At 39.2% G+C, this 12,919-nt stretch overlaps 1 protein-coding gene across 1 annotated transcript in view; it reads left to right on the top strand.

Moving 5' to 3' along the window:
- Positions 1 to 12,919, top strand: part of cdca2 (cell division cycle associated 2) — a 60,909-nt gene that overhangs the window by 24,179 nt on the left and 23,811 nt on the right. Inside the window, exons 3-8 of the mRNA XM_063055323.1 lie at positions 1,910 to 2,016; positions 4,723 to 4,783; positions 6,007 to 6,067; positions 7,513 to 7,851; positions 8,948 to 9,175; positions 12,679 to 12,791. Coding sequence (XP_062911393.1) covers positions 1,910 to 2,016; positions 4,723 to 4,783; positions 6,007 to 6,067; positions 7,513 to 7,851; positions 8,948 to 9,175; positions 12,679 to 12,791 — 909 coding nt within the window. The remainder of the gene's footprint in view (positions 1 to 1,909; positions 2,017 to 4,722; positions 4,784 to 6,006; positions 6,068 to 7,512; positions 7,852 to 8,947; positions 9,176 to 12,678; positions 12,792 to 12,919) is intronic.

Here is a 12,919-nt window from a genome sequence, read left to right as displayed (position 1 = left end):
GTAAAGAGTGCTTGAAAGTGAGTCTGTAGGTTGTAGAATCATTTGAGAGTAGTAGTTATCCATACCAGCTCAGCAGCTTGATTGTAGGGTAATAACTGTTCCTGAATCTGGTGGTGTGGGACCCAAGGCTTCCTGTTCAATGTAAATAGCGAGAAGGGTGCATGGCCTGGATGATAGGGGTCTTTGATGGATACTGCTTTCTTGTGGCAGCAGTTCATGTATGTGTACTCAGTGCTGAGAATGGCTTTGCTTATGATGGACCGGGCTATATCACCTACATTTCCATTCTTGAGCATTGGTGAAATATAAAATACCAGGTCGTGATGTAACTTGTATACTGTATGCTCTTCACTGTAACCAGTTAGAATACTCTTCACAGCGTATAGAAATTTTTCAAAGGTTTTTGGTGAAATGCCAAATTAATGCAAACTTCTAAGAAAGTAGAACGCTAAAATGCCTTCTTTGTAATGACACTTGCGCGTTGGACCCAATTACATAATGCAAATATTTCAATGTAATGGAAATATTCACCTTCCGAATGAACAAGCTGTGAATTTTATTTTTTTTTTTAAGAACTGAATCTAAATCTATCTGGAAATCAAAGGTACCAAAAAAGAATGTTATTAGCTTTATACCCTACTTTATTTAGCCCCTTCTGCTAGGGTTATCACTAATTTTCATAACTCCAAACCATTTAAGATTCAACGTGGCAATAGACAAGGTTGTCCGTTGAGCCCTTTGCTTTTTGATCTGGCCTTAGAGCCTTTAGCCATTGCTTTTCGAGAATCTAACGATATCACCGGTATTTTAAGGAGAGACACTATTCATAAAGTCTCGTTGTATGCTGATGATTTGCTGCTATTTATTTCTAATGTTGAGACTTCATTACCTCATGTGCTTTTTTTACTCTCCTGTTTTAGCTAGTTTTCAGGTTATAAATTAAACCTACGTAAAAGCTTTATACCCTGTCCAGAATTTTTTTCCCCCAGCAGAGAGGCTAGAATGAAAACACCTGGATCTTTTGAAGATGGTGCATAATTTTAAATGAATAGTGGAAATCATTTCCTCAGGTTGGAAGGGATCATTATCTGAAAATGATAAAATAGTAAGGATAGCAGCTGGAATGTTTTATTTGTTTGGATAGATGTTGGATTGTCTGTAATTTACCACAGTGAACAGCTGATGGAGGGATAAATAAGATTATCCTGTTAAGTATTGGAGCAATGGTAACTTTGGGGATGGGAATAGAATGAATTTGTTTTGACCATTTTTGAAGTTTGAATGATAAAATAAGAAAATGGTATTTGTGGCCCTTGCGCTATCAATGTCTTATAAAATGATAAGCAGTTCTTTTGACCGTCACTGTATTTGGAGTGATGTATGTCACAAGTCAGTTAACTCTGTTAAACTTGTTCATCAAAACATTTTATGTATAGCTACATATTCAAATAATTAATTTTAGAACAGTTAATTAGACAAATAATACGTCCTTTGAAGTGCCTGGTTAGCAGATTTCATATACAATTGGCATTGTAAAGTCCTGCCAGTTAACTTTCATTTAACATGCATTCTTTAGTGGGTGTAGACTGCAGTTTAATTACCAGATTGGTCTCACTGAGAGGATGGTGAACCTGTGAAATTTGCTACCACAGAAGGTTATGGACGCTAACTCACTGCATATTTTTAAGAAGGAGATGATCATGTAGGTTTCTAGACGTGAGCCATTTTGGGGTATGGAGAGAGAGTGTGCAGAAAAATTAAACTGGTACTATTGCTTAATATTTTCTTTGAGTTCTTAGGTACACTGGGCAAAACAACAGTATGAAAAATGAGTATTTGGTTTGTTAAATAATAATGAAATTCATGTTAAATTCACTATTTCACAAGCAATGTTTTAATTTTTATCCAGATAATTTCAAAAAATCAAAAAAATGCTGTATCTTCGTTGAATGGAAACTCTACTTGTGATGTTAACGTGATGAAAAGATATGCTGGAGTGTTTAATGAATCTGACAGGTAGTGATGCATTTTTTTCTTTTTATAATTAGTATTTGGTTCTTGATTGTGTTTAGTGAAGCACATAACTAGTTAAAGTTTTGTGTAAGTGATATCACTACCCATTTCATTGATTGTAATGATCCAACTGATCAACTCTTCAATTTATTCTTGGCTTCATCAAGTAACTGAAGTCAGCCAGTGCCTTAAAAATAGGCATTGTGCTTGACATCATGTCTTGGGTATGCAGGACAAAAACCAAATAAGTTGCCCAAAAAGCATGTACTGTATATGGCTTGTGGATGTCAAATGTTGGCAGGATCTACTTTGAGGTTGAACAGAGTCAAAACCTGCTTTATTGTTCAGTTTGAGAATTAGAACTGATGGTCATCAAAACCCAACTGAAGACACCATTACTGTACCTACAGAATATTTATAGCTCTTGAAATATTTGTCTTGATGAATACACATACAGGTTTCCTCCACCATCCGAAGGTAGAGCGTTCCTATGAAACGGTTCGTAAGCTGAAATGTCGTAAAGTGAAGAAGCAATTACCATTTATTTATATGGGAAAATTTTGTGAGCGTTCGCAGACCCAAAAATAACCTACCAAATCATGCCAAATAACACATAAAACCTAAAATAACAGTAACATATAGTAAAAGCAGGAATGATATGATAAATACACAGCCTATATAAAGTAGAAATACTTTTCCACAATCATTGCCAGCACTGTTCTCTGGAGCGAAAATCTCACGCAAGCGCTCTCGGCAAAAACACTCTCTCCACTAACCTTTAAGCTATGAAGCTGCCAAATCATACCAAATAACACGTAAAAATACACAGCCTATATAAAGTAGAAGTAATGTATGTACAGTGTCGTATCACTTACTGGAATTGGGAAGACAGCACAGAGCACACTGATGATGGTGTATTAGACTGAGTCGTCGCAGGTTGAGTGGTGCAGTGGCCCCCACCCTCCAGGCCGCCGACCGATACATTGCCGTGAAACATGCAGCGGTAGTCGGAAGGCACACAGCACATCTTTAAGAAAAAAGCCAAAATAAACATGCTAATTAATTAGGTGCTGCCCGACATGTAATTGTCGGCCCAGATCAGTGCTGATTGCCAGTTGCATCGCCTCTAATCTGGGCCGACATTTACGTGTCAGGGAGCACCTAATTAATTAGCTCGTTTATTTTGGCTTTTTTCTTAAAGATGTGCTGGGTGTGTCCCGGCTACCGCTGCATTCTCTGCGAATCGGTATCTGTCCGTGGCCCGGGGGTTGGGGTGGTGGGACACTGGGGTGTCATCTCATCGTCGTCTGTTTCCATTAGAGCAGGTGGCTCACCTTCTCGTATGACTGCCCACTTTGATGTCGAAGGTCGAGGTTCGTCGTCTGCTGTGGCTGATGTGGAAAGCTTGCTTGACTGCTTAGCCTTGCGCATTTTTCGATCATACAGTTCTTTGTAAGGACTCAAACCATCTTGCAAATATCCCCTAAACCTACGTACCCTTTCAAAATTAAAGTTGTACTTTATCATTGCAGCGAAAGTCTTAAGCAGTTGCTTCACGTTCATTTCGCTACTGCATTTGGTTTCGATTGTTATCCTTTCCTCTTTCAATTGCATCAGCTCTTCATCTATCAGTTCTTGGTCATTGGATGCCAAAACCTCTTCAACATCATCTTCGTCAGCTTCCACAAGCCAAACTCACGTTGTCCTTACTTTGTTCACCACGATCAAAATGCTTAATTATGTCTAGTTTTACGCTAGGTGTAACACCCTTACAAGCTCTTTCAGGCTTTTCCAATACCTCAGAACTCATCTTTCAAAGGGCTGCTCACAGGCACGTGTTAAAGCAACGCCGTTCCGAATCCGGGGAGAGCGGCTGCTCGGGGCGCGCGCTGATTTTTTTCGTAACAGTGAAAACACCTTCTGTTAGCGAAAACAGGGTACTAATGTAGGTCTTTCGTAACAGTGAGGTTTCGTAAAGCAAATGTTCGAAAAGCGGGGGACACCTGTATTTATATCTGACACACATTCACTTACTCTCTAATTCACTGTAGGTACATAATATTTTGCCACTCGAATTTGTGCAAAATTCCAGGACAATTAAAGTCATCTTACTTTTCTTCTGAACTGGGCCTCATGGTAGCATAACGGTTAGCACGACACCATTACACCTCAGGGCTTCAGAGTTCAGTTCTGATGTCAAAGAGTCTGTATGATCTCCCTGTGGAATGTGTGGGTTTTCTCTGGGTGCTCCGGCCTCCTTCCAGTTTAAAGATGCACTGGTTATCAGGTAAATTGGCCATTGTAAATTGTCATTTGTCAATTTCAAGAGCTATAAATAACATAGGCCTTGACTTTGCATAAAGAAGAAACAGAATAATAGATTACTTAATCTACAGGTGATGTTTTAAAATGATCAAAATCAATAATCATATGATATTATGGATCTTGATAATTAAAAATATCACCTGTAGATTAAGTACAAATGTAGTTTATTATTCCGTTTCTTCTTCATGCAAAGTCAAGGCCCATGTTATCTTCAATGAAGCTGCTAATAATCAGAAAAATTGCTGGGATATCTGAGACAACCAGCCTGTTGGGTCAACTTGAAGAAGTGAAAAATTGTCAAGATCAACAGAAATATTGAAAGTTCTGTGTTAAAATTAAGGATAGTTCTTTATTTTAATTTTACAAGTATAACTTCTTGTGTAGGTTTGAGGATGAAGATTTAGAAAACGTACCTTTGGGATCTGCCAAATTGGTAGTGGAACAGGTATGTTTTTTTTTTATTTTTAAAAGAATAAATTGAATTTTGATGGCTGAGCCATTATGAAAAGGATGGGTCTGTGGATAACAGCATCACTGCCATGGTGCCATGGTGCAGGTCCTTTAACATCTGCCGGACGATGCTGAGGATGTTCTACGAGTCTGTGATGGCCAGTGCTATCATGTTTGCTGTTGTGTGCTGGGGCAGCAGGCTGAGGGTAGCAGACACCAACAGAATCAACAAACTCATTCGTAAGGCCAGTGATGTTGTGGGGATGGAACTGGACTCTCTGACGGTGGTGTCTGAAAAGAGGATGCTGTCTAAGTTGCATGCCATCTTGGTCAATGTCTCCCATCCACTACATAATGTACTGGGTGGGCACAGGAGTACATTCAGCCAGAGACTCATTCCACCGAGATGCAACACAGAGCATCATAGGAAGTCATTCCTGCCTGTGGCCATCAAACTTTACAACTCCTCCCTTGGAGGGTCAGACATCCTGAGCCAATAGGCTGGTCCTGGACTTATTTCATAATTTACTGGCATAATTTACATATTACTATTTAACTATTTATGATTCTATTACTATTTATTATTTATGGTGAAACTGTAATGAAAACCAATTTCCCCCGGGATCAATAAAGTATGACTATGATTTTTAAGGTTTGTAGTTCTACCCTGGGTATATGCTGAGTCGGAAACTTTCTACACAGTCAGTAAACAGTACGTTCTGATGTTTTGCAGAGTATCAGGGCAGTAAATTGGCTATCTATCACTATTCACTAAACACATTGTACATTTATTGCAATAACATAGGTGTCAATGGCTTGAATTAGAGCAAGTTTGGGTTTACTTAGCAAGCCAGATAATCACACAAATCATTTCTGAGGGTCACTCATGTACAATATTTTGTGCTACATACCAGACCTTTTGAGTAGTGTAATGGTGAAAAAATGCTAGCATGTATTAATTACCTTATTTCTGTTCAGAATGGGCTGAATGGCCTCCTGCACTGTAATAAGTAGGTAAATATTCACTAAGTGTTCAGTTTCTTCACTTTGAATTATTTCTTGCATACTTGTAACATTTACAATTGTAAACATGTGAAAACATGAGCTTATTGTTAAACACAATGGTGATGATATTTGTATCCTCGTGAGTTATTTGGTTGTGGAAATTGGTTGTTGTGGAGTATATTTTTAAGCGTGTTGCTATTTTTACTTTTGAAGGATTTTGAATGGCAAGATTCTCTCCAATCGAAGGAAATAAGACCAAGGAGGAACGTACCTGGTAAGGACATAAGAATCTATGTTAGGAGTAAGCCATTCAGCACTTACTGTCTTGGTTATTATGCATTCGAAGTCCACAGTGTCCCCATATTCTCTTTTATTAATGTCTGATATATAATGTTCTTATAGTTAATTAAATATATTCATCGAAGGGCATCCAATGTCCCCTTAAGGAATAGAATTCCAAAGATATTCTGTCCTCTAAACAAATTTCTCATCAGTCCTAATTGGTTCAAACCTTAGACTCTCTCCCTTAGTTCTCAGGAATAATAGAGCTAATGAGATCAACACAAAGTGATCATAGAAATGAGCTCTGACAGCACTGTTGTGCTGATAGCTTGGTGCAAACTCCTGCCTCTCTGGTGCTATTCAACACTGTGCTGGTACCTTTTTGAAGGCTTGGCTCATCTAATTCTCCCGTTGCAAAGACATGATTCCAGTGATACTCCCATAGCTTTCCATGGAAGGCTCCTGTAGAAACTCCCTGCAAGGTCTAGTATTTGACAGGCCGAGACAGCAATTCCTGCCTCATGCACTGATGGAAAGACCAAATTCTACGTTTTCTCTCATCAGCTCCTTATGGAGTGATGGAAACTGCTTATCACCCTCTTCATTTCGTTGTACATTTCTTCCCAGCCCAGATATCTATCTATGGTGGCCATCTGGTGTCTTGCCCCTTCCTTTCCAGTCCTGAAGAAGGGTCTCAGCCCAAAACGTCGACGGCTTATTCATTTCCACAGATGCTGCTTGGCCTGTTGAGTTCCTTCAACATTTTGTGTGTAATGCTTGAGATTTCTAGCATCTGTAGATCTTCTCATGTTTATAACCATCTAAAGTATTCATTACCAGAGAGAAATATACAGACTGGGGGGTGGGGCTGAGTGTGAGCCCCACATTTCAGTGCTGAACAATCACAACAACCGTGCAGACCAATACTATTTTCTGGAAGTTTCCTGAGTGTTTTTTTTTCTGTGCCTGGCTGTGTGATGTGGATATTGCTATTGTAACGCTGTTTATAGAGGAGGGCAAAAGTTCGCACCAGGTCCCCAGAACAGTACCACTTCGTTCAAAGTCTCTTTTTAAATGCAGGTACTTGAGGAGTGTGGGGCTTTAATTACCTCTTGAATGTTTTCTCTCTGGGACCATGAGTGTTAGAACTGTGGGTACCAGCACATCCTTCTCTGGATAAAGTCCAGAACTGCAGGTAGTTCTCCAAATGTCATCTTGACAAAGCTATGTACTATTTCAGCAAGTCTTTCTTGTTGTGTGAAGAAAATCCAACTTGTTAATATTCTTAACATATTAATAAAAGCTTGTATTTGTGCAATGCCCTGCGAAGAATTTCTTTAAGGTTTAGTTACTGTTAGGTCGTCAGGGTTGTTGAACTAACTATTCAATTAATTTTTGTTTGTAATTGTTAGAAACAATTTTCCTTTTGATTGGCAGGCAAAAGAAAACCAAGAGCTGGAACTTTATGTGAAATAAAATTACCATCAGTTGAAAATCTAGATCAAACAACTGACAAGCTTTCTTCTAGACAGCTGTTACTTGCAAATAATAGTTACGGTACTGTGCAAACTTTGGATGAAAGGAAAATGTTGAAACTCAACAATCTAGCTAACCCTCGGCCTGGATCACAGCAAGAGTCCATTTGTCAAGAAGCATCCTTTAAAGCAACAGATGTGGATGTGTCAATTACTGCACCTTTAGGACTGGACTTGCATTCTAAAGACCTAGCGTTAAATGATCAATTTCCATGTAAGCCTGTTACTTGGGCAAGTGAAGGTAATGTATAATCCTCAGTGCTTTTTGCATGTATCCTGACAATATGATGAAGCTCTAAGTGGACAGCTGAAATATAAAATGCCCTCATGAAAGGTGGATAGTGTGGTACTGTTCAGCTAGGTCTTCTAATATACAGTAACAAACTACAACAAATTCAGAGCGGTTCAAATTATAAGTATGTTTATTACTTGCAAGGGAAGGTCTACCTCCATATGTTAAATTGTTGGAAGGTAACTTCAATCTTACAACTCAAAACAAACCATTTTTATACATTTACGAAGTCCCGTAATACATCAGCTTCATGTCTTCGAATCATTCCATCCCATAATGGCATTCCTTCCTTGTCTTCATTAATCAGTCCATTTGTCTTTTGAGGCTTCTTGTCCCCTCCCCCCATGACAGCTGTGTCCTGTTTTTCTCTGTAATTAAAACATTCCCTTTTATAAACACACCCCTTGCTACAAAGCCTGCAAGCGCACACACACAAACACACTTCTTGTAAGCCTCCATCTAGGCCAGCAAAGTACTCTGGGATCACAAAGGTTCCATTTTGTCACATTAAATTTTACAAAAGTGATAAATTCATGAAGACTTCAAGGTTGCAGATATATTTCCACAATAGGCTGGTGGGATAGATGGTGGTTGTTAAACAGTGATGAAAATTCTGCAGCCATTATCTATATACATTTCCTAACATCTTGAACTTGCTGATTCATTTCCATGGGCATCAGTCTAATACTTTACCCAAGTAGCCACTGCTAAAGTGCCTAGCATGGAATTGAAAAGGTTATTTTGTTACAGATGAAATTTCTATTCTCTAAAACCAAATTTTGCTAAAGATGCACTTTTTGCAGAAATTAGACTAGTGTTTAGCAGCATGACATCTGAATGGAATTTTTCTCTCCCTAGTCAGATTTTATTATGCACGTATGTAGTTTGATTGCAGCTGTTACTAAACTTTGAAAATAATCCCCAACTTCTGTTTTGTAACCTTCATAATATATTAGATTGCTTTTACCCAGGCAAGGGTTTTTAAGTCGTCCATGTACTGCACTGCTTTATTCTCCGTGACTGACTGTTTTGTTTTCTTCAGTAGGATCTACGACTGTTCCTTCCTTTCCAACAACACCTAGTGGTTGTGCTACCATCAGCAAGAATGATTCAGAAAATACTGCAAACAGATATCGGGATTACTTGATGAATATGGACAAAGAACAATCCAACTCCTGTGTGACAGAAACACCTTCCCCTTCACTGGATACCTTAGTGAATGCTGCAGACAACTGGGAAATGACAGAAGAAATGTTTAACCTGAATTCAGCAGGTAGTGTAACATAGAACTAGAGTGCGAAAAATACCAGATCTTGTCCTTGCATTGCATTGCATTGCGTACAAAGCTAGACAGGGAGTGAAACTCCTCAAATATCACCCGAGCCGGAAGCTTTCTTCAGGGGTTTTAATGAGAAAACAGTGAAACTACAGAAAGTTAAGTAAAACACATTAAGTTCAATAGAGAGTTGTTGCATTCCTCAGTATGCTAATATTATCGATTATTTTCATGATCAGCATTAAACAAGGTTACACATACATGCAACTTTCTATGGTTATGTTGCGGACTAGAGTTTACTCATGAGGCATACTAAGGCACCCGTTAGTCTTGCGAGACCATGGATCTGCGCCTGGAAAGTCTTCACTCGCACCAGTGTCGTCACAGAGCAATGTGTGATTAAGTGCCTGCTCAAGGACACAACACGTTGCCTCGGCTGGGGCTCGAACTCACGACCCTCAAGTTGATAGTCCAATGCCTTAACCACTTGGCCACGTGCCCACTCATGGGGCAATGATAAAAGATAAACCTAATCCTTTCTTGAAAGTGCATCTAGTAAATATTTACCAATATTAACAAAGACATTGTTGTTTCAAGGATAAACAAAGAGTGGACGGAGATGGATGTCTTTCTCTCGAAATCCAAGTTGACCCGAGCAGGAAATAAAAGCTTCCGAACAGGAAGTGATGTTTGTACAAAATGAACATGAGGCAGATTGTGTGCTGTGCTGGTTTGGGATGAGAGTAAGGTTCTCTGTAGTGCAAGGTTCCCTGTTCTGCATTTCACCTGGACTGGGACATGAAATAAATTGGTGCTAAGAAGTAAATTTTACAGAGACCATAAGACAGAATAATTAGGCCATTCAGCCCATTGAATCTGCTCGGCTATAAAATCATTGCTGATTTATTATCCCTCTCAATCCCATTTTCCTGCCTTCTCCCTTTGATACCCTGACCAATCAAACCTACCTGCTTTAAATATACCTAATGACTTGGCCTTTACAGCCGTCTATGTCAATGAATTCCATATTTGAAGTACTTTTATTCAACCATTGTACACTATAGCATCACTTCAGGACTTTTTATTCAGACAGATAAACAATGAGGATAAAGAAATCTCGGAAGTCCCTTGAGTTCTATCTCTAATGCTCCTTGTTTAAGAGTAATTGAAGTTTACCAGCCATTTGTGCTCCATAAGTAATATATCCACTGTACTGTCATGTATCATCCAGTCAAAGATTAATTCTGAGTTTCACGCACAAAATGCTGCAGGAACTCAGCAGCATCTATGGAAATAAATAAACAGTCAACGTTTCAGGACGAGACCCTTCATCAGGACTGGAAAGAAAAGGAGAAGACTCCAGAATAATAGGGTAGCGGGAGTGGAAGGAGAACTAGCTAGAAGATGATATGTGAAGCCAGGTGGGTAGGGAAAATAAAGGGCTGGAGAAGAAGGAATCTGATGGGAGAGGAGAATGGACCATGGAAGAAGGAGGGGCACCAGAGGGAGGCGACGGGCAGATGAGGAGTAGAAGTAGGAGGTCAGTGTGGGGAATAGATGAAGAGGGACGGAGGGAGGAGAAAAAAAATAACTGGGAAGTGAAATCATTGTTTATGCCATTAGGTTGGAGTCTACCTGGATGGGATATGAGATATCCTTAATTATATGCCCATGTGTAACTGGATGAATGAACCCCTTCTTGTCAGACTCTTGAAGGTAGACACAAAATGATAAATCAAGTTCTTAAAATTAAACATGAAATATAAAAGAAGGATTAGGTATAAATAATTATGATTGGGGGAAGGTTATCTGCCTACTCATTGACTAACATTTCAATGCAGTTAATTGTCTGTCCGGAGTTTGCACGTTCTCCCCATGACCACTTCATGTGCCCCTGATCAGGAGTTTGCATGTTCTCCACATGACCGCGTGGGTTTCCTATGGGAGCTCTGGTTTCCTCCCACAGTCCAAAGACCTATGGATTAGTAGGTTAATTGATCATTTGGGTCTGACTGGGTGGCGGAGGCTCGTTAGGCTGTGAGGGCCTGTTACCATGCCGTAAAATAAATACATAAACAAACAAGCAAAATGCGTAAATAGGCAGTTTGTGTTTCTGCAATTAAGTGTGAAATCTTACTGCTAATTATTAAATTGTTATCACCAAAAGTGCCATATGATGTGACTATAGGAGTAAATTTGATGCCCTCTCAAAAACTGGAAAATAGTTTTTACTAAAGTCACTTGTACCCAAAGGTTCTTTACTCTTAATATTTACAATTATTGTTTTACAGCGTTATAAACAACAAAAGGAGACATTCTTTTATTTTAATGGTGTTTTTTTAAACTGGTTTTAATGCCAATGGGAGCATTTTGTTTCAGAAGGCAGTCACCCATCCATGAAATCTGAGTACATTAGATAACTTCTAAGGTGAATCCAAGAATGGAGTTTCTAGGTATTAATAAATTACAATACCGGCAGTCATTTAAGTTGCCATCTTCACACTAGTCATTCACACGTTATGTGCCGTGTCGTATAACATGGCTGATCATGGTCTTGACCGTGACTGCTCTTGGCAAATTTTTCTATAGAAGTGGTTTACCATTGCCGCCTTCTGGGCAGTATCTTTACAAGACGAGTGACCCCAGCCATTATCAGTACTCTTCAGAAATTGAATGCCTGGCGTCAGTGGTTGAAAAACTTGGATTTGTGATGTGCACCAACTGCTCATATGACCATGCACCACCTGCTCCCATGGCTTCATGTGCCCCTGAGCAGCAGGGAGCTGGGGAGCAAGAAGGTGACTGGGTCACCCGCAGGTTAGTGGAGGGAAGTAACGCCTTACACCTCCTTTGGTAGAGTCGTATCTCCACCCTGCCACCCAAGTAATGTTATATTAGTAACATTGTTGTATTTTCCTAAATGATATGGAGGAAATAATCACTTGATTAATTATTTAAAGAGAATATAAACTGTAAATAATGCACTTGTATATCCATCAAGATGAAAATACAGGTGAAAATGTTTTTAATCAGCAAGCCCTCCACTGCAGAGTGTTCTTTGGAGGCAAGCCATAACAGACTATACCTCAGAGATAATTGCCCTTAGTTTGTTGTCAACAACCACAGCACCACCAAATTTCCATTATTAAATTTAAGGATTATAAAAACTAAGAGGATTACAAACTGGGAATGGTGATTATTTGATCTCTGCTTCTGTCAGCACTACTGGAACACTATCTGCAATTTGCATTATCATTTGGAGATCTTTTCTAACCTCTGAAGTGTCTTGCTAAGGTATGTCTCCTTAACTTGCACCACGTTACTGACTATCACTGAGTTGGAAGGCAATATTTCCTCCTGCAATGCCTTTTACCTTTAAATTTGAAAGTCTATATTTGGTGTTTTAGTGTACAAAATAATACATCAAAGTGAAATTCCAGCTTCACCTGGCTGTCCAAGATGGATGATGCATTTGATATTTTCCTAAACATGTGTTCCAGGAAAGTTCTCTGCGGGGAGAAAAAGATTCTCACGAAGAGCATCTTCTGTTGGAGCCCGAGGATCCCCAGAGACTAACAGTCTTATTTGCTATATTGCCAAACAAAAGATGCAGGTATATTTGAGTAACAAACATTACTAGTGAATGCTTAACTTTCTTATGTTACTGATGTTGTCTTGATGAATGTGGAATAAAAAAATCAGTGATTAATCTGCACTGCCCAACCCTCCATTTAAGTTGAC

This window comes from Mobula hypostoma, chromosome 8 (genome assembly GCF_963921235.1).
Source record: "Mobula hypostoma chromosome 8, sMobHyp1.1, whole genome shotgun sequence".
Taxonomy (NCBI): Eukaryota; Metazoa; Chordata; class Chondrichthyes; order Myliobatiformes; family Myliobatidae; genus Mobula; species Mobula hypostoma.
Note: the sequence above shows the minus strand (reverse complement) of the source record. Positions and strands in the feature narration are given on the sequence as shown.